General features: G+C 37.1%; 1 protein-coding gene and 1 long non-coding RNA gene across 8 annotated transcripts in view; one reads left to right on the top strand and one right to left on the bottom strand.

The window, feature by feature from the left end:
• BLNK (B cell linker) overlaps positions 1-26,809 on the bottom strand; it is a 90,526-nt gene that overhangs the window by 14,691 nt on the left and 49,026 nt on the right. For 4 of the 6 annotated variants that reach the window (XM_071748623.1, XM_071748619.1, XM_071748620.1 and 1 more), the window contains 10 exons: positions 13,722-13,787; positions 9,084-9,140; positions 7,106-7,155; positions 6,071-6,111; positions 5,154-5,310; positions 3,791-3,951; positions 3,173-3,254; positions 2,325-2,405; positions 865-890; positions 282-310 (listed from right to left, as the gene is read on the bottom strand). In XM_071748623.1, coding sequence (XP_071604724.1) covers positions 282-310; positions 865-890; positions 2,325-2,405; positions 3,173-3,254; positions 3,791-3,951; positions 5,154-5,310; positions 6,071-6,111; positions 7,106-7,155; positions 9,084-9,140; positions 13,722-13,787 — 750 coding nt within the window. The remainder of the gene's footprint in view (positions 1-281; positions 311-864; positions 891-2,324; positions 2,406-3,172; positions 3,255-3,790; positions 3,952-5,153; positions 5,311-6,070; positions 6,112-7,105; positions 7,156-9,083; positions 9,141-13,721; positions 13,788-26,809) is intronic. The other 2 variants (XM_071748622.1, XM_071748625.1) reach the window with 1 other exon arrangement.
• On the top strand, positions 228-25,992 carry LOC139798259 (uncharacterized). Of its 2 annotated transcripts, XR_011726774.1 has the most exons (4): positions 228-529; positions 21,197-22,084; positions 22,755-22,817; positions 25,875-25,992. It is a non-coding gene; the product is annotated as an uncharacterized lncRNA (long non-coding RNA). The 2 variants fall into 2 exon arrangements; XR_011726773.1 differs by having other exon boundaries at positions 21,197-22,817.

Genomic DNA, 26,809 nt, shown 5'->3' with positions numbered 1-26,809 from the left:
TTAAGAAAGGAATATTATATTTGACAACAAGTGAGTACTAAGACAGCCTCTCTTTTTCCCCATTGCCTCATAATTCAAAAAAATGCCCTTAAGAGGTATTTCTTTTTAATATACATTGGGTTATTGAAAGTAACAGAACTGGATGCCAGTTTTTGTGGGAAAAATCTAAAGTGAGAGAATTACTATAGGTATATTTTTTAGAAAGAGAATTACTGAGCATATAGAGTATGTAGATGAGGAAATATATTAATAATACACACATATTCATGTGGATGGATTACCTGGCAACCAGTGGTGGTGATGGTTTTTCCTGTAAGAGAAAGAACACTGATTTATTTGGCCATGTTTTGATTTATTTAAATATTTTTGTATGATCCTATTTATGTCATCACAGCAATAACTTATTTTTGGTATAATTTTCTCTTAGAACGCTGCCCAGTGATTTGCACCACAGTGGGAGAGGCAAGAAGTCACCACCAGCAAATCCATGAAGCCCTGAGCACACTGCATTGGTTGTGTGTCATGTCAGGTCAGTACCAGCCGTTGAGAAGAAAATTACTGTGTCAGAGCTGTCACTGCTCCTTTGCTGCAATTCTGCTTCTAGAAAGCATTCCCTTAGGCTCTTGCTTCCCAGACGAGATCACTATCACACAAGACCAGGAAGCCCCAGCTTCTTCCAATTTAGTCTGTTCTGCAGACCTTTTGAATTGGTTTGCCAGCTCTTCTGTGAATGAAGTGTCAGAAAGCTTTAAGTGCAGAGATTTGTTCCCATTTTTTCCCTTTGAAAGATTGATAATCTTTTCTTACAATCACCCTTATTCTCTGCCCAAGGGGGATGTCAGTCAAACTATAGAAAGGCCTTACCTCTTCTTCAGGAACCTCATAGACTTCTGTAGGACAAGGAGGGAAAAAAAAACATGTTCTTTGGTTAGCAAAAACGTACCACACGTTACCAGAAATACAGATCAGAATTATCAATTGTACTTCTGCCTCTGGCAAAATAACTAAGTTGCTCAGAGCTTGAATCTGCCTCTAAAACCCTGGGGCAGCTACACCCCATGTCTTCTAGTGAGAACAGGAAAAGTCCCAGGAAGCCAGAGTTAATGAACCTTTCCCTCACCTTATGTTTTAATTTTTTTCCTTTTTCCCTCCAAAGATGAATGCTGGTGTTGTGCAAACCTGGGACAGTTTGTAAAAGATGTGCAAACCTATCATACCTGTAGCCTTCCCTTGACCCTCAGAGAGGAAGAGATCAGGGGAATCATAAATACAGACTCACTCATTTGAGTCCCCTATGTCCATCCCTGAGCTCTGTCCCATAAGCATATTTGAATAAAGCACACTAAGAGCCAAACCGATGCCCAGTTTCTACAATGGAAACTGAATTATATCTCAACAAATTTTGTGACATCTTTCATTGCTTTTATTGTGTTGAAGAACCTCCAAGTTCCCACCAGGGGGAGACGTTTTCCTTTTTTTAGCACTGTCTGTCAGGAGTTGGTTGTTGATTGACACTGATTTACAGATTAAGTCTGAAACTGGCATTTTAAGTGTCTGAAAAGTAACTCACAAAAATAACTCACAAAAAAAAACAACCCTTAAAAGAAAAAAGTAACTCACAAAAAAACCTTTTGTAGCTTATGGCTTCAAAGCTAAACACATTGCTAATGAATATGCAACGACTTTTAAAGAACTGTGTGATCAATCTGTAAATGTTACATTGCAAGCATTTAATGACATGACAAGGATGCAAAACAACCCAGAGTTAGCACAGCTAAGCAAGATTAAGTAGGTATATCTGCACTTAAAAATGCAAATACGATTCTTCTTATTTGCCTCTGCTTTCATGGGGTTTTTTTGCTGTTTTTTTTCTTTTTTTTTCCCCCCCTCAAATAAATGGCTCTTTATAGAACTTAAATGAGAACCTTGTTACCACAGGGCATGCAAAACATCAGCCAAACAGAATTTCTTTAAGGTTGAATCTTGATGTGGTTTTAAAGTATTGAGTCTTGATTCCTATAGTGAAATGGGATTACTATCATACCAAATCTTATAATTGTTCCTGCTTTAGTGATCCATTTACATTCCTCTGCTGGAGCAAAAGACTAAAAATTGGTTGACAGTATATGCATTAATTGGAGTGTTATTCATGCTTAAGACAGATTTATTATTCAAGTTAGGCAAAACTGTTACAAGACAAAAAAACCTAAAGGCAAATATATTTTTGTTTTACTCAAGTACGTCTCATGGTTTGTGTTGTGAGCACATCAAGTAATTTAATATTCCTCAGTCTTAGATTTAAAAGCGATACAAATTCTACATACCTTGCATATCAGAAGTTAGAGAAGGCTTTGGAGAATTAGAGAGGGCTGACTTCGTTGTCTTCATAAATCTGTTCACAGGAGCTAAAACCGTATTTTATCCATTTACATATATACTTGTGCATGTGTGTGTATATGCACACACACACACACATATATATATACACACACATATACACACACACGTATTAAAAATGTAACATTTATGCAATAATATAAATATTAAGTAGGTCCAAGTGATAGCCTTTTTGTGTGACCTTGAATAAATTGGTGGAGGCAGAAGAAAGCAGTTCTCATTTTGAAAGGGAAACATTATTCAGTGTTCATGTCTTGCTGAATAGCTTTGATACTGTCAGTAGTATTACAGAGCAGAACTACATATTCTCCATTTACTTTTCACCTTTGGACTGTAATACATTCACTCTCCAGCTAAAAATAATTGAAACAGTGTAGTAAAAAAAAAATAAAAAATGAATCAAGGTCTGTCTTTATTCACTGAAAATCTAGAGGCTTGTTCTACTCCTGAGGCACTTCAACAAACACAGAATTTTAGTAATATGGCTCCCTTAGATGATAAGGGAGATCATATATCATGAAAAGCTTCCTAGGTGTACAAGAGCTGGACTTTGAAGCAGTTGAGACAGAGGCAGGAATTAAACATGGTGTCCAATACAGTTAAAAATAATTTTCCTTGGCCTTGTCATCAGCCAAAGGAGCAAATTGCCTTTTTGCAGGTTGCATTCTTTTTATCAACTGTGCCTCCATTCTTTGAACCTGAGAAAGACATTGATCCCTTTTTTTCCTTACTACTAACAAGTCAATAATTATTAACTTAAATTATTAAAACTCACATCTTGCAGGTAGTGACATGCTGCTTTCTGTGGGTTCGATATAGTTATCGTCGTCATTGTCTACTGGCACAATGTAATTATCCTATGAGAAATGCAGGACAAAAAATCTACCAGTTAAACCTCCATCATAAACTGTTGGGATTGAAGACCCGTTAGCAGCTTTTAGTAGTTGTTATTTCCCAGTGACTGCTATTTCAGACATAATCATCATGTGTGGATGGGATCCTCCAAGATTGAAACCCTTTCCCAAATCACTCCAGTTCCAGACTAAAGGATAAAAGCCCTCCCTTCCCTTTGGTCCTGGTTTGGTACCCTTTGAGGTTGCTTTTTCCTTGTTGCCTGCAGCTTGATGATGAGCATAAACTATCAACTATAGATGAGCAGAGACTATTCTGTTGTCTAAAGAGGATCCTTGATACTTGAAGAAGGCAGGTAGCTGCCAGGAATCTGCATGGTACTGGCATGTGATGTACAAAAGTTTTTTGTATCACAGATGCTAAGAACGTGGCACAGAGGCTAAGAGACAAGGCCATGGCACTGCTGTGGAGTCTATCTTATGATTAACGCAGGGTCATAAGTCATTTAAACTGTCAAAACAAGTTTATCCAGAAACATTACCTCATCATCACTACACTCCTTTGGCTTTGGTGGTACTTTGGGTTTTGCAGCAGCAGATGGCACAGGCAGGGACGGTTTCTTTGGCCTGGATGTGGCTGGACTGGGTACACATGGGAGAGGTTTGCTGATGGAATGAAGCTGCTGGTGATTGGTGCGATTGTCTTGTAACATGGAAGAAAACAGCAGTTTTAGTCTCTGGAGTGTCTTCTACCACTTATGCAAATATATTTGCATATGCTGTGGCTGCAGCTCAGATCAAAAGGCAGACCTGAGCATATGCTGGTCCTGATGTTGAGACTTGTGTGATATTGGTCCTATTTTATCAGTCAAGGTAGCAACCTAGTCTGCTGTATCAGGCTGCAGAAGGTGCTTTAAACACCGGCGGTTGTAGGAATAACTGTTTAACTCCTTGGGGGAAAGGTCGTGGCTGCACAGTATAGTCCATTAGTTAGGATGTCCTGTGCCAGTATGAACTTGGTGATAGGAAGTGAAAAAGAACATACCAGACGTGTGAGAAAAAAAACTGTAACAACACAAAGGGCAGGACTACAACATAAGTTATGCCAGGTCCTCTGGGGTGCCATTTTAAAAATTCCTCCCCTTTTGAAAGACTATGACAGTGAAATGCTGATGAACTTCTATGAGTATAAAAGTGGCATGTTAGCACTTTGATCATTATCCTATCACCATTGAATCTTGTACCGTACAAAAAAGAAAGCTGGCATCATGCCAACATTTCTTGTCTGCACAGCCAAAATCTTCATCTAACTGAAGCTAACTTTCATTCACTTCAGTACAATTTGCCTATGATTTAAAGGAATTAAAACAGGAAGGAAAAAATGCCTTTATGCTGGAGTAGTGTAAGTAAAATCTTGATCTTTTGCTGTTTTTCAGGGTATTTACTTTTCTTAGTACCAATTTTGAAGGACAATATTGAGTGAGCATTTGGACAGGCTTTGTCCTTTGTTTTACTACTTTTGGAATACTTATTTGAAATACAGAAAAGATTAAGAAGGGACCTGCCTAGTCTTACCTGCTTAATCTTAAATAGAAATTCCTGCATTAAATTATGCAGGTTTAATTTGGAGTTAGTGATATCTCCCAAAACTTTTTGAATTTTGCAGGTAGTAGGTATCTATCAAAGTCTCTAGGACACATGATATAAAAATTCTAAACATCTCTAGCAGCAATACTAGCTTGTTTCATGCTGTAATAACAAATCCTACCCCTGAAAGCTGAAGACCTGATTGTCAGAATTAAAACCAAATTCTTAAAGAAAGAACAAGTTAGTCCATTTGAGGCGCTTTTATTATTGATCAATAAGCAATTATCAAGCTGACATAGACAAGTAGACCATAACTACCTGCATATTCACCCCTAGAAATAGGGAATGAGGATGGAATCTTCTTTATCTCCTGTTCACTTGGAGGTGGCTCATAGCTGTCATCAGGATTCTCTTCACTGGGGACCACATACATCTCAGAGTCAGAGTGGTCATCTGGATTTTCATAATCACTGTCCTAGAAAGACAGAACTTCCTATTTCTCACCTTGTAACATACAGCTTTGCAGCAGCATATGACACAAATATCCTTGCAAGAGTACAATCAACTAGATAACAAAAATTCATCCCTGAAAGGACATATTACACTCCCTTTTAGTGCTCCCTCTCTAAAAAAAAAAATAAAAATAAAAATTAAAAAATGACAGTTTCTTCTGAGTTCCAGCTGTGACTCCTGATGTGTTCTGTCACCTCCTCTATATTTCCTATTAGAAGGGTATTCAGGAGCTAATTCCACAAGTAAACCAGTCACTTTAGGCTGATGGTTGTGGCAAAATATGTCAATTTAATGGCTAATGACCAGATTTGCAAATTTATTTTTCTAATGTTCTCTAAAATTTTTTCAGAAATTTTCCTCTTTAGGAAGAAGTGGCTTTCCTCTCCTCACCTCTTTTATTCTCCACCCCCCCAGCAGAAGAACTTACTGGTTTCTAAAATTACTGGTCAGATTGAGGATCTCTCAAACTGATGACATGTGCTTAACCAAAAAGCTTAGCATCCACGGCTCCCACTGGCAGTGCTTCTAAGTATACTTTTAAGTTGAATGTAAAAAAAATTAGGTAGCTAAAAATCAGCTTGTAAAGTTTGTTGATGCAGCACATAAGATGATACCTCAGTAGTATGAAGTTCAACCACAAGCAGATTATTCAAAAATAAACTTCCATTGCATGTGCTGAACTTGTTGCTACAATAACCTACTACCCCAAAATATGTACTTACAAAATCATCTGACCATTGTTCCTCTTCATTGTCTGCATGTTCTAAACCAAACATTAGAGTTATTTAAGGAAACAGAATAGTGAACACTTTTAAGGATAGATTGGTATACACATACATGTTATATATATAGTATAGTCCATCTTTAATTAAAAAAGAGCATTCAATATTTCCTAAATGGTTCAGAGCAAGACATCTACTTTGTGAATAGTGAATTAAATGCCCACTTGCATGTTTTTGATAAATTGGTTCAGAGCTGTTGGAAAAGCTTTAGAAAACAGCAAACTGCACATGGTCTGAACAACAGAGCATGCACTTTACCCAGGTTGTCCTGATAATGCATCTAATTTTACGTAGGAGTAAAAATTTTTCTGTAACATGAATTTTTCTGTAGCTGAACTCTGGGCCTTGCACTTGCTTATTTCTCAGTTAAAGCTCCAAGTCATCACACTAATTAGAAGCATTTACATTAAACATGGAGCACCTATCTGCTGACTTCCAAACACCATCCTCTTTGGCTCAGTTTTCATATTGTTGTTTCCTTAATAAGATAGCTGTCAACTTCTAAAAATGAGCATGAACTAGCTCATGGCAGTGCTGTATCATAAGCAAATACAGTTTGACCTCTAAGATTATTCATGACATCTTCACTCCCATGTTAATAGTATTCAAATTCTGATTCTGTGATGATCCATTTGTTCATTTTTTTCCCCTATTTACTTCCACATCACCATTTCTGGCAGAGGACTCTTCACTCTGTGAATCCTCTTTCATTTTTAAAGTGTCTTACATGCAGTACCCTGGTAAATACCAATTTTGAAAGAGTGGCTACTTGCTACCCTTTCTTCATACTGGTACAACTTGCCATGTTTTTCTTGTCTCTCATTTCAGAGGTGTGAACAAACTTCAGAGTCATTGGCATATTATTGTCTCATTAAAAACAAATTATGAGGAAAAGTATAGCTGAAATACTGTTAGGCATATAGGTATCAAACATACACAAACATGCAGTTTAAATTTACATTAATATAGCCTTACCTGAAGCATAATCCCTTCGTGGTAAACTTGGTGGAGTTTTTTTTTTAAACCTGTAAACAATAATCATTATGACACTAGAAGTAACACTCACTAGAAGGGAGCATTAGGCACACAAATTAAAAAGCAGGTAACAAGAGATACCTGCAGCTGAAGAACTGCACATTACCATCACACATTCTTAGCAAATAGCTGCAGAAGAATGCTTTGAAAAACTAGAAGCAGATAAGAAATTAGAATCTAAAATGAGAGGGGTTTTTTTTTGCTAAGAACATATTTTGAAAGAACATGCCCACCCACCCACCCACCCACCCTCTTAATTTCCAATGCAGAAACAGAAAACACAGGAGTCAGAGGTAAATGTACATCTACCTGAAGATGAAAATCTGTTGACGCTTACAGAGACTTTGCTAAGTCTGTGGCATGCGAAAGTGGTGCAACACTCTCCTGTTGAATTTTTTATATCTTTATTTTCTGATTAAAAGGGCCAGATTCTGTTTCCACTTATTATTATTTTATGGTGTTATGCCCCTTTTTTTGGTAAATAATGTTATAATGACATTTGTCATCAGTGAATCAAAAGAATTTATAGAAATACTGAAAGGGTCTTTGTGGCTATATATAGAGGTATGCATATATATGTGCATGCCTACATATATTTAGCAAACAGGAATTTATATATGTGTACTTCTGTTCATACATACGTATATTTGTATAGATATACTCCTGTTTGCTAAATTGCAGTTGTCTAGAGAAGACACTGAAATACAGTCAGCTGACCAGCTGCAAAAAAAGAGAAGAATTTGTGTTTGTAGTCAAAATGAGTGGTGCATGTCTGATGTCAGAGGCCAGACTGATGGACCTGAAAAAAAAAAAAATCTTTGCTTTTTGTAGTTATATAAAACATTAAAACAATTTGAACATTGTCTGACAGTTTCCCTGTGGCATTAATGGGACCTCACCATGGACCTGAACCTCTGTCCCCTGAACTGATGGCTCCACTCATTCTTTAATCAAGCCCTAACAAATTAATTTACAAAAATAAGTAAATTATTAAAAAAAAAATTTCACTGAGCAATAGTGATGTCTAAAATTTTTGCTTTACTACAAGAACGTTACACTCAGAATTCAGGTCATGAGCATGGTGCTTAGGTGAAAAAAATGTTCAGGTATCAATTAACAAAGGGTGGTGGAATGCTGGAACTGACATCAATTTACAAACTTTTCCCATCTGTTTTGAAAAATGCTCTTGCTACTTCCGAGTTGAATTAGTATAATTCTGTTGTTCAGATAGTCACAAAAAATAATGCACCTGCATGAATCAATAAATGGTGCAAACATTGCTAAAGCTCTAAAAAAAAAAAAAAAAAAAAATTACAAAAAAATCCCAAATCCACAAACAAACCTAAAAAACCCAATATCTAAAATAAAAAAACCCTAAAACCTAAAAAAACCAAACCTAAAATAATCTAGGCACATTATTTTTGGAGTGTTTACCTGCTTTGCTCATTACTAACAGCACTAATGATAGACAGCTGCCTCCAAGTCTTTAATTTCCCCCAGCACAATACAACTCAGTGTAAACAGTAAATTAAAAAGAACTCTCAACAGCCCTGCTGTTGTTTTCTGTCTTGGTTAGCACAGGTGTATTAGAAAGAAAAACCCAGGGCCACTGCCAGGGCAGATCTCAGGTCCTAGGAAACACAGACCAAATTCCTAGTAATGCATTTTGCACCATGTCTATTGTGAGTTGCTCAGAGATGGTGGACACTCAGGAAACAGTGGATCTGAGGATAATAGATGTGTTACACATTTCAAACTGCTAAGCTAAAGACCTTGACACTTTGTCCCAGGCCCTGTAAATCCTGGCAGCGGCCCCAATGGGAAATATAAATGTTAAAATGAAAGCATACAAAGCACAGAACAAGGGTCTGTGTCTAAGCAGCCTATCATGGCATTGTGCAGCTCTGAAATAGCATACCGATCCCAAGTATCTTTCCCAGTTTTGCAAATTAAGGCCACTTGTTCATTTTGGAACCTGAATATCAATAGAAGAAAAGAAATAATGTTTCTGTCACATAGCTGGAAAAGTTCACAACCGCATCTATGTTTACTAGAATCTCTTAAAATATTTATTTTAAAATTCATATCCTCTTAAAAAAATTAGTCTCACTGTACAGGTATGATTTACTGAGTGACAGAACTGAAATGCAGGCACTTCTGAAGACAATTGAAGCTTTGCTTTTCAAGAGCCAGAATTTTATGCAGTGTGCAAACCACAATGCAAGCTTAAAAGAAAGCTTCTATGCCAAGGAATGGCTACCCAGCTATTTCAGATTTGAATGTAATTACCCACAAAAATACTTGCAGAGTGGCAATTGACTCCATTTTATTCTCTGAAGTTAATGAGAAAGTAGAAAGAATCAAATGCCATCCAACTGAGCATACATATTTCAGTGGAAGACAATGTTTTCCTAACATATCTTTTAAGAGTTATGTAAAGTTATAGCAAATGCAATTTCCAAGTAAAATATTCTAGTATTACTCTGCTCTGGACTTTTGTTTCAGGTGGTGAATTATCTGTTTCAGCTGTGAATACAAATAATCCAAGTTTGCATTTACTTTAATGGGATGAGTATTTTTCTAAAATTTATTTTAAAAAAAATTCTGAAGACTTTGAAATATCCCTGAGAAATTTCAGTTCTAAAAGACTCAATAAAATCCAAGTACATTTTTGAGAGTATGTTTACAGGTTTTAAAAAGCAACATAACACATCACACAGTATACATTTTAGCTTCTACAAATAACCGGGTAGCATTTAACACATTTCACATAAAGGGATTTAAATGCTGCTCACCCAAGAACAGAAAGAAATGTACAGAAATTCATGCTAACTGTTAGGAGAACAAACTGTTGCATTTAAAAACCCAACCTATTCTGAAATTTCCCCTCGGCATACAGCATGCTGAGAATGACCCAACAAAGTGTTTAGGTATGTGCTTTTCTTATGTAAGGAATTCTGTAGGAATTGCAAATATTAATCACATGCTTCAAGTCCATAGCACATTTTTGTTTTTCCTGCATTAAATGGATATTTTTTATATAAATTGGAGGAGAGGTCTGGGTTTCTGCTCTAGCAACACTTGATTTTGCAGGCTACATCCAGACAAGTAACCAAATGTAAGAAGTAGTAGCCCTTAGGCTGATTCTCCTAGGTATGCATCTCCTCACTAGTACTTCTGCTCGCTCTCCCAGCATTCAAGATGTGCCTGAAACCTGTGTTTTAATTTTTCTGTACAAAGTCCATTCCCATCTTAGGAACCATTTTAACTTAATAGGTTTTACAGACATTATATTGACATTTTTACCAAGTGGAGTATTTATAATATATATTAGGTTCACTAGATCACAGTTTTGATTAAAAAAATATATTAATTGAACTCTTTCAAAGTTTCCAACAGGTGTAATATGGCTAACAAACTTTTCCTGGACTGTAGTCTCATGACCTAGTGCAATAGTTTGTTATATCTTTGCAAGTTTCTGGCAATTGTACAAGAAAAGTAATTTTAAACACTTTTTTCCTAAAGTGTTATTACTACTCAAATTGTACATTTTCTTTACAACATGCTGTGGCAGTGAACAGGCATATGGCTGGGAGTTATCAATCTTTATCTTGATGAAATATTGTTAGATTAATTAAAAACCTGGCACTCAAAATATTCTATTCAGCTACATGTTGGAATTCGTGTTTCTTTAGAATACAGTTAAAATTAGATATTATACTGGTTTCTCCTTTAAGTGTGATGTGGCTTGCTTTTAGTAGATTTCTCTCCCTGTTTAGTTCACAAAATAACACACTTTTCCCACTACCAAGGGTTTTATCATGGATGTCTTCTATGCATATTGAAGAGACATTTAGTGACACTACTCTATTTTTCTGCCTGAAGTTACCACCTAAGTGTAAATGGTATAAGGAAAACAAACCAGACAAATGTGATGTAAAAACATATACGACTGAGAAGCTGAGTTAAGCAGATGAGATTTTTTCAGGTCATGTGTAAAATGTGATGTCAAGAAATGCACATATTTGGATTGTGTGCAGTTAGACAAATAACCACACTGATTTTGATGACTTTGCCAAGGAAATTTTGATAGAACAACAAGGTGAGTAAGCAGAACTGCTAGTTTCTTACTCAACATGGTAGGTCCTCATATACCAAAACTTTGGGGTGAAATATTGACTTTGCTGGATATGCCAATGGATCTAGGATTCCACTGGACAAAACCTAGAGGTTTAAAGCTTGTGATTTACAGATGAGTGATGTGTCTTAATAGTGGATTTCAAGAACAGGCAGTCAACCAATTCTGTAAAGCTTGGCGTCTCTTGAACATATCCTTATCAGAGCTGTAAACTCACAGTTTTACTGCAAGTCTCATGTGCTATGAGTTATGAAGTCATGTGGAAATGTGAGAATATTTTCTCCAATTAAAAAAAAAAAGTTTCTGATCTTCATAATTGCAAAATAGGCTAATGTGATTCACATGAACCATAATTATATATATAAATCTGATATCTCAATTTGTACTCTTATAGCTGAGTGAGGTAAAATGTGAACTTCGTGCAGCCATTGTACATGAAGAGAATTTTTATGAGCCTGCTCGTTTTTGTGGATTTTTTTTTAAATCTTGAGAAAATCAAAGAATTACAGTGTTAAAGCAGCAATCTTGTATCTTGCATTTAATGATGGCACCTCTGACCTTCTCAGCCTCAGATACATTTAGTTCTTGTTATTTTTCCCTTGTTTTTCCCGTGTCTGTCCTTTCCCTCTTACTCTCAGAGAAGGACACGCAGTCAGACCAATACTGATTAACAAAAGAATTCATGTCCAGACAACTATGGGAGATAATTTGTTGCCTCAAATTATAGCAGCGCCTGAGGTTGACTGTTTTTGCCCTCCTTTTTCCTCTCTGAAGCATTTGAGTTAGATGTGCAGTAACATTAACTTAAACTACTACTGCATAGTAGGAAGCTATTCTTTATTAAAAAGCAACAACAAAACCAAACCAGTCTCTCTCCCCTCCAAAAATCCACGAAAAGGCTGGACAGCCTAGAAGCACTTCCCTGTGGACAGGTTCTGAATGAAACAGATTTTTGCAGATGGATCTCTGAACATGGTTACCAATTTCCACACACACAAAAGCATGCTTAGATCAAAGTAAAGATCCAAGCGACTGAAAGAGTGTCGTTTTAAGAGAAAATCTGCTTTTGTGGAAGTAACATGTGCATATACCACATGACTGTAATTTACTGTGGTTAGCAGCAGTGCTAGAGTGAAAGAGGATGAGTAAATTAAAAAAGTGATCTTCAGAATCTGCCTGATGTATCAGGTGTAAGCATTGGAGCCTGCTCAAGGTTTGTGGGCAGAAACACAGCTGTCAGAAAGAGGCCAAAAAGGAAGCCTTGCAACCTCAGGTTACTCCTCCTGCAAGGGTAATGGCTGAGCTGCTGCTCCTAGAGGTGGATCCCTCACCTCTGCCTGGGAGAGCAGCTGCCCCACAAACACAGCCCCACCTGGGCTGGCAGCAGGGGGTAGCAGCCAGGAGCCTGGCTGGCTGGAGCTCTTGCATAGCCAAACCAGGCAGAGCTCTGCTACTTCCACCAGCCCACTGACTGCTTCTTCTATACCTAAAATTAGCTCTTGTTAAAACCATACTTCACCCTTTGCTTGATCTGACCCACTGTGATCCCTCTGTAAAAGCAATTTTAAATAATGTGTCTATGAGTCTTTTAAGTAGGACAGCTGTATTTCTAGAATTTAATATGGTTGTCCTGGAAACACTGCACATACTGTGTACTAATTAACTTCTAAAAGTACTTGTCAATGACTCATGTAAAGAAGGACTTTCATTCATCTGAATGAAAAAAATTGCATCCAAATGGAAGCTCAATGCAAATGAGCTTTTGCATTAAGAAAAAGAAAAAGTGTAATTGGTTTAAAGAGATGTTTGACTGGAAACAGTGAATGGAATATTCATGTTACAAGGATACAGAATTACTGGAATGCCTATGTACAAATAAACATGAATATTTTATGATACTGTTATACATGTGACAATATGTATGCTGCTTAGTACCTCTTACTGAAATAAAGATGTTAGGTAATACTGGGGTTTGTTTTATGAGACTGAAACACAGGAGGACCTAGCATTTTTATGGGAATTCTAACAATGATGTCTGACCAGTTGGTTCAAGGTGGAGCTCAAATTAAGACTTATTTACAGCAGGTAAGCTTAAACAGTGGCCTGAGGAGAATGGCAGAAATCCAAGCAGCGGTGATCATTCACAAAGAACATGCAAGAAAAATGCATTTTACTCAAATACTGTTTTTCAGGGCTTGGAAACACAACCTCCCATTGGAGGCCAGTTCTGCAATTAGTTTGTGATACTTTTAATACTGACAGAAGTTTGTAGGCCACAGTATGGACTGAAATTCTTTACATACACTGAAGTACAATCCCCCCCAGAGTAACATGATCCCACCACTAAAGCACTATACATTATGCTAACATCAGAATTTCTCCAAATTGATAAGACTAGGACTGGCATTTCAAACTTACTTTTTGAACTTGTTTATTATCCCACTGTCATTCTTCTTGATGTCATGCACCATCTTTTGAAGCTTCCTGTAAGATATTAAAAAAAGCCAGCATTTTAAGTTACTATGTGTTTGAACACCAATTTATATAAATTAAGAAAAATATAAAAAATGCATTTCTAGTTATATTTCAGAGATCAAAAATGCTTAATGTATATTCAGTAAGTAGCTCAGTTGCTAAATAATTTTTGTATGAAGTTTCCCTCCCCCCTATTTTACGTGAGCTCTTTGGCATGATTTGTGTTATCCTACTTAATACAATTAGAGTGCAGTTCAAACAATCAATGTAAGAGTAAGTATATTGGAAAAGAACCTAATTGCCTAAATTAATAGTTAAGAATATTTCAGTATTAGCATTTTGTTCAGACTTTACAACACTACACAGGTATAACGGAAATGCCCTCTGATTTCTGATTGATATCAGAAATGATATCAGTGGACAGTTTACCTCATTCCTATGCCATTTGCAGCCATAATAGGAAGGAGAAAAATTACAGCATTCCTTACGCTGTAAAGGACCTTCCTACCTCTGCTACTGACTTTAGAGCAATTGTAGTAGATAGTACAATTAATCCCACTTTAGGAGACTTCCTTGAAAAGGACAGTTAACTAATTGACTACTTGTCAGCTTTTGGAATCCTGAAATGACTACTAACGCTTAATTGTAGTCTTAACAATGTTAATTAACATAGGTAATGAAAGGATCTGAAGGATCTGATCCTTTCATTATTTCATCTCAACTGAAGGGTATTGCAGATTTTCAGCAGCTCTGTAATACAATATACTCTGACAAGCTAGGTCATGTGTCCGATTCTTAAAGAGTGTTCCTACAGACTAAATCTTTGCCCATTTTTACTTAAAAACCAATTCAGCCTATTCTTTTTAAGTTTCTAACTTGGCAGAGAAAAAAAGAAAAAAAAAAAAAAGAATAACTGTCAAAGAATTTGCAGGCACTTCTTGAACTGCTGCTGAAACCTCATACTACTAAGTCACAGCAAAAGAATATAGTGTTACCTGCTGATATATAAAAAAATAATACCTATACATTGTGAAAAATGGGTACACAGCTACACAGCGAAATGTTCCAAAATTTCCTGCAACCATGCACTACATTTGTAAGAACAGCTTGGATCGTTATCTAAACTAAACAGATAAATTAAATCTGCATATCTGACGTGTAGATCTTAAAAGACCTCCTGCTTTTCTGTGGAGGTTGTGGTATGCTTTGTTTTTTGTTTTTGTTGTTGTTGGGGTTTTTTTCTCCTAATAGATTCAACTTCTGGTTATGCTTGAAATATCATAAATAGCCATTTTCCAGAGTTTACTGTTTCTTTCTTGTGCCCCAGCTGGCACCTGGCAGTGTCTCTAAGTGAAAAATAATGAGGAATGAAAAGTATGAGAGAAAATTCAAATGGTTTAGTTCCAGTTTGTGGAGAATGGTTATTTGCAAGTGTTCGTGCCCTTTTCAAGAAGGCTTGCCAGCCTTTAATCAGAAATGCTTGTAAGCACCAGTTATTTTTCTTGCCATATTAATTGTTCATTAGACACAGGACCCAAACAAAAAAATTATCTAACTATAGCTTCAGATCTGAATATTTCTTATTGATCACCTCTGGCATTAGTGGATCTTTACACTAGCAAAGTTACACCTTTATTTTGAAAAAAGGTGTTTCATTATTTAAATGACTGATTTTATTTTATATTGTCACTTCAGTCTCTAAAAAAACTCACCCACAAACAAACAGTTATAAATTTTGGTGTGGGTTTTACAAGTACCCATAGCAGTTTGCTTTTCATTTGGTCACATTTAGGTGAATTGATTAGGCTATAAGAGGAGTTCCATGTACACTGGATAAGTGTAAGGAAGTAGAAAGGTAAGTAAGGTAAGTGTAAGAAGCGTAAGGAAGTAGTGTAAGTTAAGTGTAGGAAGTCATCACACATGGGCGATTTTCAGTTCAAGTGGAATCCCCCTTGACCCATGAAGTCGAACAAGCTGCAAAAACCAGTCTGTCCAGTTAGATAGAAACTGAGATTTCTTGGGGTGCTAGAAGATACAGTAAGCTACAACTGACAAGTTTTGCAAAGAACTCTCTGACTTGTAGAAAAGATGAGAATCAGTTAAAGCTGATAGCAAGAGGATTCTCCAAATCTTAGGGGTCTCAAACCTGAGCCCAAAGGCCATTCTAGAGTGATGAGCAAAGTGAAGCACAGAAGAGCATTTATATGCTTAACATTTTGCCAGGATCTGTCTCTCAAACATTTTTTGTCTGGCTCTCAAATATTTTTCTTTACTTAAGCCAATACTCCAGGTAAGGAATTTCATTGTGGGAGGACCTTACCAGAGCAGCAGCCCTGGGAGTATCTAGAAAAGGAGGCTACTGTGGCCCATTGTAGACAGCCCTTGCTGCAGGTACATAACTACAACCTTCTTTCTTGACAACATGTCTGAGTCAGGACCTCATTACTAACTAATGTTTATTCTCTAGTTGTTCTCTTGTGATGAACAGATACTAGAAACATTCAAGGACCTCAATCAGCTAATACTGTAAATGAAAATAATTAGTAATGTTAGTTTTACCTTGCACTACATGTGATTAAAGGTAATTAAGAGGTGAAACTTAGGAGTTCTTTCTAACTAAAAGCAGGCAACTCTTCATTCAGTTGGTTGAGAGCTTTGTATAGAAAATCAGGCTTGCAGATAAAGGTGCAGTCTGTGTCACTTAATCTTTGAAAACAGTTTTCAGCAACACATAGCTATTTTGAGATCCAATTTAATTGTAAAAGGTATAGACTGGACGAGACCCTTTGATCAAAAATTCACTGCACACAGAATAGCTTTTCAGACTTCACCAGATGAGTAGTTTCGAAGTCGTGGCTCTAGGAGCTAAAACCTGTTTTCTAACAAATACATAAGAAATTCTACATGTTGGAGGGAATAACAAAAAAGACTGCCGAAGGAATCCTAAAAGGAAAGGCTTTTTTAGCCCAGCATTGCTATTTCCAGTCTTATCAGATTTTTACCTCCAGCAATTCAGGATTATCAGGTGTATTGAAAAGAGGTCACTAGCTTTGATACATATGTAAAGGAAGGCAGAAAGGTTTATCATTGCAAATACAATATACCCTGAAAGAAGGATTTGTTGCATCACAAAATACCTAGCTATGCTCAAGGACTGGCAGAGCTGCTTTGAGATAAACCAAAATGAAACAAAACCACCCTCTCTTTGATCTGGTCACAGCTCAGCATACGAGGAATGTATGTCAAGCAAAGGGTGATGGGTGGGCCTGGCCTCTGGCAGATCCCCACATCAGATGGATGCCTATTTTGCATACTAGCTATCCCACAAAAGCTTTCGAAAGTTAAAATGATTCTAAAAAGATAAAAAATATTCTTCTTTCTGGTTTGTTTATTTTGTAAAGCCTGTAACAAGATCTCAGTTCAGATGCGTGATGAGGTGCAGAGTCCCCAGACTTGAGAAAGAGGGATCTGTCCCTCTTTCAGACAGATGTGCAATAAAAATTTCTCCTACCACTGAGACTGGTTTTTGAGACGTTGCACTTATCAGCATTATAAATCTGTGAAGACATTTATAAATGTATCTTATATAAATATGCATATTATGACTCAGAGCAGCTGGCATGAATGGCTCCTCAGTGGCCATGGCCTCCCCCTGCTCCAGGGAAAAAAGGGGAATCTCCTGTGTGCATGAAGAGCATGGTTCACCCACTTGTGCACAGTGAATCCAGTAATGTGGACCTTCAGCACACACACTGGTTATCAGTATTTTAGAATGTAGGTATATACTACATGGTCTCCAGAGTGGGAGCCTGGGCACTGTTGCTTGAGTGCATCTGGCTGTGAGCACAGATGTGTGCGCGTGGGGTTGGGAGTGGTGCTGATAATGTTTTTGGAAACAGGGTTGACTGCAGCGTCAGTAGGGAGTGGTGGCAAAACAAAAACCAGTTTTAAATGAATCACAGGAAGTTTTCTACATTGCAAGCATGCTTCTTTCTGTTTACTAGGAGGTCTAGAATTATACGTCCTTAAATTTCTGGTCCTTACAAGACTGAATTATCTGTTGTGCCTTTTGAAAAATCCCCAGCTGCACTAACAGACCAGTTTGTTTATTTAAAAAAAAGAGCAGAATTTTGAACAGGATTTATTCAGACAGATCTAGCAAGGCAAGCTCTGTAAGCAATATTGACACGTTCAATATTAAGTGACCTGCATACTGCTTCTTTTCCTCCTAATGCCAGTTTGATTTGAATAGATGAAGTGGAGTTGATTCTGAAATAGTAATGATAATTTTTAAGAAATCATCACATTGTAAATTAAAGAGTTTGCACCCCAGTGCTCCAGTGTGATTTTTTTATTCCTTTTTTTGGATACATCTGTTTCTTACTATGTAGCCTGCAGTTCTTTGTCTAGAAAGTCCCATTTTCTGAATATCATTACTACCTCAGTTCACTTAAAGTAAGAGTGTAGGTAGGTGTAACCCTAATTTTTGTCTTGAGAAAGGTAGAATAACAGATCCCATGAAAACAAAAAAGTAGTAATTTTTTTCCATACAATTTTAAACACTTAGCAGTGGAAACCTAGAATGGTATTAAGGAAGTACAAATTCAGAATTAAAACAAAAACATCCCCTGAAAATTCCACCTGTTTAAGCTGTAAAGTTTTATAGAAAAAACAATAAAAAAGAAAACACAAAGTGAGGAATAGTATAGTAGAATATGGAGAATAAAAGCTAAGTTATTAGAAGAAAAAAAACCCCAAAATTAAAGAGTAAAAAAGTTACTGCAGCTTCCTGTGTTATTAAAAAACCCACATTAAAACACGAAACTAACAAAGGAAGAGGACACCTACCCTGCCCCCTCATTTACTGCTTCTCACAGCACAATTATTCCACCATCTCCTCACCAGCTGGTCTTTGTTTTGTGTTTCTGTTAGCTTTTAGTTGTATATACAGGTGTGCAGGTGATCACATTAAGAAACAAAAAAGTTATGGTTTCTGGAAAAAGGGGGAGACTCCTGCTTGCTGGGAGGAGAGGATGGACCTAGAAGGGGAATTGTCAAAGTACCACTTGAGGTTTTTAAAAGCTTGAAGCTCTTGACTCTCTTCTCAAACTAAACTAAGGAACAAGAAAAGCAACACCCTTCTTAAAATGGACTTCTATTAGCACATGGTCTTTGTAAAAGAACACCAATCTCAGTGAACTGGGCGTGAATCTTCATGATATGTAATTTCATATTACGTGCCAGTGTTGTGCATCTAAAACAATTAAATTATATAAACAGCTTTCCCCCTCCCCCTTCTAGTCATGCAGTGGAAGGCAAAAAGAAACTCCACAATACAAAAAGCATCTAGTTCCTCTAGATGGGCCTCCTTCAGGTGCTTCAGAGGTCTACATATGAACACACCCCTACTTTGTAGGCTACCTGGAACAGTAAGAGTGGAGTCCCCTTGCAAGAAAACACAGGCTGGCATTAACTGGCTAGGCTGGAGCTGCTGTTTTCCAAGGTTGTTATGTGTGCTTAATGCATAAACACACAGCTGAGTTCCTGAGGTGCAATCAGATAAACTGCTTGCTTTGCTGCTGAGCCAGGATAGGAGGTTACTGTGCCTCGTCCACTTGGGAGACTTATCACAGGCAGCCCCCTGCAATGCATTTCACTATGGGAAAGGAAGAAATTTGGAGCTGGAGGTTGTAAGCTGTGACACCAAACACTTAGTTCAATGCATTGAACCTTTGATCTTTATCTGTAAAGGTATCTCAAAGCTCTGAAGAAAAGTTGAAAGAGGACTGCTTATGGGGAGAAGGCAATTACAGATGCCTATCTGAGAGGATGCAGGAGCAATGAATTGTCTTCTGCTATGTTCACAAGATGCACAAGAGGAAATGACAAAACTAAACTATTTATAGTCAAGAGCATTGATTTTTTTTCAAAGTCTGAATAGCATCCTATTCTCCCTACTTTTCAGTCATCCAGTATTTTGTCTAAATGCAAACCCCATAATTAGGGCAGGTGTGTTTACACAGTGCACACAGAACCACAGAAAGGCTAAATATTGATTGTACTTTTCATCTTCATATACCCTCTACATAACCTTCACTAAGAAGCTGTCAGCCTCTCTTTACTTCCAGCAAAGACTGACTGTATGGAAGTACATAGCATGTAAAGAAAGGCATAATACATCTTTCACACAAATCAATTCTAACATTACATTAAATAGTATAATTACTTTGAGATGATTGGCAATTCTATACGTTGAAAGAATGTAAGCAGATATATCAGTGGGGCTGAGACAACTAAAGGCATCTCAATGACACCAAAAGTTTGGTGCAACTGCTTCCCCATTTTAGATCAAGGCTGAAGCTTGTTCTGAGTATGTGTTGATAGTATATTAATACCAAAGATTTCGTGTGTTTACATTGTATGGTATTTTTTGCAATTGCTTTTCTTGTGTTTAGCAGAGAAGTAGACCCAGTTCCTCTTATCTTTCTTTACTGCTTGTGGGGAGCTGTTATTAACTCTCACAAAGCAGTCATGACCAGGCACCTTTTTTTTTTTTTTTTTTTTTTATACCTTTTAAAATATAGATACTTAATAAAAGTTGAAGGCATTCCAGGTTTGGATGCATCTTCCTTCTTATCCAACTTGCTTTCCCCTTAATTCCAACTAAGTAACAGTGATATTCTAAGACTAACTGTGAGACTAACTAGCTATTACGATATACTAAGTGAATATTGCACATCACTTCTTGACACATGAAGTTAAAAGATCTTTTCTGTTCCGTGACCAACCTGCTCTTTTCTGTCTTTTCAGTTAGCTGATCCCTTTTATGCACTGGCTGTCTGGATGTGAGCTGATGCATTAGAAACTAAAAAAATGCACAAAGAATCTATGTTCACAAGGCTTACTCAATTTTTCTGAAAGCAGCAGAAGGAAACTGCTTTAGGTTACTCTAAAATACAGTTACAGTTAAAACTGAGTGCTGTACCTCCCTGAAGGACTAGTACCCTACAGACTCGTAGGTGAAGGAGACCAAGGACATAAATTTAAAAGAACAAAGTAGCTTTTATATTTCATCAAAAAGAGGAAGTAGAAAGTCATTGCAGGGAAGTGAATAAAGACAGGACTTGGTATGGACCCAGAAAAATACCACCTGTCAGTAATAACGTTACTATTAACCACAACTCTATAGGCATTTTTTTTAAAGGTGAGATAAAATTTCTGTCATTCCTGCAGGCATGTACATTAAAAGACTGCTACAGAAACATGAAGGGCATGGAAGTTAATGAAAAAGTAGGAAAATTGAGTGAATTGAACAAATAAACATTGAACAAATAAAGATAAAGGCTTAATTTCGATTTCGTGTTGTAACAGAGCGGGTTCTTTGGTTTTTTCCTCCTCTTTTTCGTCTTCCATTCCAGCTAAAACTACTGTTTTAGTTCTGGTCACCTGTTGAAGGACATTGAAAAAGTGGATGTGTCATGAGCTTGTGTCTCATGTCATGAGCTTGACCAAGAATTCACCAGATGTCTAAGCACACATGTACCTTCAATTACCATCAAGTTAGGCAAGTACTTAAATTTTGTATTAAGATGCATAAATTTACTGCATGATCTGAGAGCAGTCTTCGTTTGTGCCGTTTAGATTGCTACTGAAATACATTTCTAATGTAGTGATTTTATTCCAATAAGTTCAATGACTGTGTTTTTCCAATGTGCCGGAAAACTTTGTGGGCTCAATAGCTTGAAGGGAAGGTGCTGTGTGCATTAGGGGAAAGGGTGGCTTTTCTCAGCACCCTTTTAACACTTATCCTTAAGCTGAAAGTGCATTATATGCACAATGGTATGAATTTGCTCTACCTAATAGTACTCTAATAGCCAACTAAAACAGAGCCTGGATATGGCCTGAAACTTTAAACACTCCCATTAGGCTACTCTTAGAGACAGAATAACCCCAGATAGCTTAATGCTGCTCACTATTCACAAGTCACTAAGACTGGTTCCAAGACAGTAGCTTTTATGTATAGGGGTTCTAGGTACACCAAATAGAGGTAAGAAGTTATGAGAATAATTTTAGTATTTTATAAATTTTCATTGCTTTTTGTAGAGCCAATTTTTTTCTTTAAAAAGTATTGCATTATTGGTTCTGTTCATACTTGCTCAGAATGAATGAGAGTCAAGAAAAAACCCCCACAGCTGGACTTTCAGCATGTTTTTTTTAAACTGTGTTTTATGGCCCAGTACTTCCTTATCCATTCTCTGACAAGATCTTTCCCTCTCTCAGGCAGTGCCCCTTCAGGAGTGCCCAAGGTGAAAGGAGATGGGATCTCTCTCGCTCCTCTCTACAGCATGGTTTTTTTAAATTGTCATTGTTTTCTTACCTGTTAGCAACTGAAGTGTTGCAGCTCATTTTCTCTGTGTATTTTTGCTCAAGTTGGGTTATGCTTATGGCAAAAATTGCAGACGTTGTATCTTATGGGTTTAGCATTAAAATTATTAAGCTTAATGCCTTTAGTACTAAATTCTCTTCAGCTGAAGGGATTTTACCACCTGTTTAGAAACAGAACTATGGGTACAGGATGGCACACACAGTTTTGACATATATAACTGATGAAACTAACAAACACTTCTATACTTGGACAGTATATACTTCTATACTTTTGCTTAAACTACACAGAAGCATTATATACACCATAGATGTGGGGTGGCACTGGCAGGGATCCATGAGAAGATAGTTGTGGATTCCTCTGTGTTTTTTGTGGTTTGTTTTTTTTTTTTTTTTTTTTTTTGGACCCTATTCAGTTTTGTTAAAACTTTGGAGAGGTATTTTGACTCCTACAGCTATATGGCAACTTTAATGGAGTCCACGTGGGCTGCCATTGAAAGGGGAAATTCTGCTCTTCTGTGCTTGTCTAGCTAGGATGAATCATGGAACGCCCAGCTCTGGGAGACTAACTTCTTTTTTCTTTTGTCAATTTAGATATCAGCAGGATCAGATCCAGCTTCATCCCATGGTCATGGGAATCCTAGTGCCAGTGCAAAGGTAAAGACGAGTGGCAGGGCAAGGAGGGGCATTGGGAGGGTGGAAGAAAGCTACTCTTTTGGCACCAGATCAAATTTATATTAAATTGGCCATATAACTACAGCTTCTGTAGCATTTAGCTGTTTCTGTGTTTCTTGCACACATGCCTATAGTGCCCATATTTTAGGAGATGAAGGAATCATTTAGCCTTCCAGTATAGTCACTTGTATTAATAATAAGTGTAATTAATTAGTGTATTAATAAGTGAGCTACTTCACCCAGGTGCTCTCACATTAAGCTTGAAAAATACATGCTTGTGTTTTTTTTGTATTATTGCCTCAGGATGCATTATTTTCATTCTTTCTAAAGTGTTTACTGTGTAGTATGTAATTTACTTTGAGGTCATAAGCCTGTAGCATTGTACATCTGGCTTCACTTATGTCTGGAAAATGAACTTGTCTGAAATTTCATATACTAACAGATTCAGATAAAAGTTCTAACAGAATTTCCAAACTTCTTTTACCTCTCAGTCATTTCCTAGGGCTGTCACAAAATGAACTTATTTACACAGTATGTAAAGTCCTTTCACAGTCTACCAAAATGGATCCCTACAGCCAAATGAGAAAATGCTGTCACTTTCAGACATCATTTTCCACCAGGTTTGTCACATTGTAAGATTCTTTAGGGTACTTAAGAGTATAAAAGATGCTACATAAACCTAAAATCAGTCTTCTAATGCAACAATCATTCAAGGTGAGAAAGGGAACCACTAAAAAAACAATTTATTTTCAAATAAAGAGGCATTTATAGCAATTTATCCTGACGTGGGAACTGTTCCATTGGTCTCTCCTGATAATCTAATGGTGTTTTCTGAGCCATAACAATGTGGAGGGCTTCCCCCCCCAAGATTTTATGATTGGAAAAAATCAAATTAAAAAAAGGCATATTTGCCTTCCAAAAGAAAAGCATCAATCATGTCATATTGTAGTATACTGCATGTCGGTTTTGAATGAATCTGTAAAACACAAAATGGCAAAATGGTCTGCAATCAGCATGTCACTGAGTACCTGCAATGCGGAATAGTGATTTAATTTGTAGAAGTCTCCACAGCAGTATGGGGTATAGTTAAAAAAAAAAAAAAAAAAAAGGGGTGAAAAATGATTATGCCATTTTCTGGAATTATTATTTTTTCTATGGCCAAGAAAATAATTTAGTTGGCAATTTAGTTGGTTATTTATTTGACTTAAAAAAAAGAAAAAAGGCCAAAATTTCAGATCCAACCCATTTCCCTAGCTTTTGCTGAAAAACAGGCCTATGATATAATTTGCAATTGCTACAGTTGGGATATGCTTCTGCTGTGGGCAGTTATTTCAGCAGAATATGTCACTAGAAGACTTAATTTTGTTAGGAAGACTGTACATGAGGCAGTGGTGAAATAAGCTATGCCAGTGACTGAACAATCTTGCCAGCATAAGCTGAATGAACAAGCAGAGCTGTTCATCGCAGGGGGGGTCAGACTGGATGACATTTAGCTCAAGCTACTGCATGATTCTATGACACCTGATCTTGAGAATAGGCCATACTCTTACACTGCTACCTACATGCAGGGATTAAACCAGGGTTCTTCAATATTATACCCCATGATTTTTGTCCATATTGTCATATTTTCATTTAAAACTTAGATCACAGTCACACTTAAAAATACTTCCCTATAAACAGCATAAAATGTAGGAAATTCTGTATGGAAAAATTTACTACATGGTGATTTAGGTAAAAAAAAATTGTTTTGCTTGTTTGTTTTGTTTGTTTTGTTTTGTTTTGTTTCCAGGGAGGATGATATAGATGGAAAGAAAGATGATAATTGTGAAAAAACCCCAAAACAACAACTTAAAAGGGATAGTTAAATGCCTTTGTGGGGAGAAGGGAAGAAAAGAAGACAAATATAGATCGGGTGGGGGCTATGCTGTGCTTAAGCAAGGGCAGAGGGAACAGCAACAGGAGAATTTGACCAGGAAGTCACACTGAGGATGAAAAAAGGGTTTTTTACAGTGATAGTGGGGGAAGTTTGGATGGAATGAGATATGAAATGCAAAGTCCAGAGGTAAGAGAAGTTTATGAAGTGTCTATACTGAGAGAAAGCTAGAGGAAATAGAGGGCTAACATCTTCATCATTTAAGCATAGCCCCATGCTTTATATGACAAACTGGACCTAACAATCCTACAGAAAGAACTTTTGTTTGTACTGATCAGCATGGCAAATATAGCTGGTGTCCTTCTTTCCCCACCATGTCGGGCTAAAACTCGGGTGCACCACAAAAGATGCTGTCATGACAACATGTAACTGTGCAGTGGAAAGTTACCAGGAAAAAGTGGAAATTGAGAAAGAATGCTGCTGGTGGTAATGATGCCGTTGAAAAGATCTTAGTGTGTTCAGCTATGTATCACAATGAGCAGAGGTTAGTTTGAAGGTTCGTGGTCATAATAAGAAAAATGCAGCAAGTCTGAAGAGATCATAGAATAGTTTAGGTTGGAAGGAACATTGAAGATCATCTAAGCTCTAGCTCCCCTGCCACAGGCAAGGACACCTCCCACTTGACCAGGTTGCTCAATGCCCCATCCAACCTGGCCTTGAACACTTCCAGATATGGAGCCTCCATAGCTTCTGTGGGCAACCTATTGCAGTGTCTCACCACACTCACAGGACAGAATTTCTAACATTTAATCTTAACCTACTCTCTTCCAGCCTCAAACAATGCCCCTTCTCCTGTCACTACTTGCCCTTGTAAAAAGCCCCTCCACAACTTTCTTGTAGGCCCCTTAAATTATTGGAAGGCTACCATAACATCTCCCCAGAATCTTGTAATATCCAGACTCTAAAATAGAGTCATATAAGGCTGATAGAAATTATTTAATGCCACCAGGAATCACAGCACATAGTCTAAGGAAGTTGAATCACAAAAGAGTCAGCAAGTTTGGTGCTGTATTTTGAGTTGCTTTCCCACCTACTGTCCCTAATTATGCATGCATATATTTATGTACACATTTTTCTGCAGAATGAATTTTTTTTCTGAATTTCAGGTTGAAATCAAGGCACACTAGAGCCTCTCATGTCGGCATGGCTATTGCTTGTGTATTCACTCCATCTTTTGAAAAACCCTTCAAAGTACCAAATTATTTGTATGCACCACAAATTAAATTCTCATTGGAATTAATTTTTTCTTGGAAGCAACTGGAACACACAATGTATTCTGAGGGAATGCTTGTGTAATACTGTGTGTACCTTATAAAAAAACACCATACAAAAATAGTACTGGAATGCCATTAAGTTCCAGCATTTCTGTCCAACTGATAATAAAGTTGAGTGACTTAACTGCAAACAATGTTCACGCTACAATATGGTAGTTAAAGAGGCACTTAAGAACACTCACAGTTCTTATTGTCACAATAATTAGACAAATGGAATTTGTTAAGAATTTAAATCTGACATAGGACTTGCTAATGCAACAAAAAAGCTAGGTCTGGTAGACTCAGATATACCCATGGAGAATAGATGAGCTTAGCAAAACCACATAATATCTAGATTTTCAGGTATACACTTTAAAACAAACAAAAAAAACCCAACAAAAGCTCTACTCAGACACTGACTCAACAGCAATTTGAGTCAACTCAACTTTAATTTTTGCTGCTACAAATAAAAAATTTTAAGAAAGCTGTCTTCAGAAAATGTAAATTGTAATTACACCAATTGAAACTGTGGTAGGAATACTTCTCAGCATTATATCTTGGCATATGGAGGAAGGTACGTTTTTAACACTACCATTTAGTTGATGTAGCATTCAGAACAAACTGTACTATCCACGTCTCTACCACGCAGATATGAGAATATATTAGGAAGGGGATTGCACTGTCAAAAAGTCATGTAGCATGGTATTTGGCTGTTTCAAATAGGGAGGAGGGCTGCTGTTAAGCAGATCTCTTCCTATATTTGCACATCTCTCCTAAATGTCTACTAT

Source organism: Heliangelus exortis, chromosome 7, assembly GCF_036169615.1.
Source record: "Heliangelus exortis chromosome 7, bHelExo1.hap1, whole genome shotgun sequence".
Taxonomy (NCBI): Eukaryota; Metazoa; Chordata; class Aves; order Apodiformes; family Trochilidae; genus Heliangelus; species Heliangelus exortis.
Note: the sequence above shows the minus strand (reverse complement) of the source record. Positions and strands in the feature narration are given on the sequence as shown.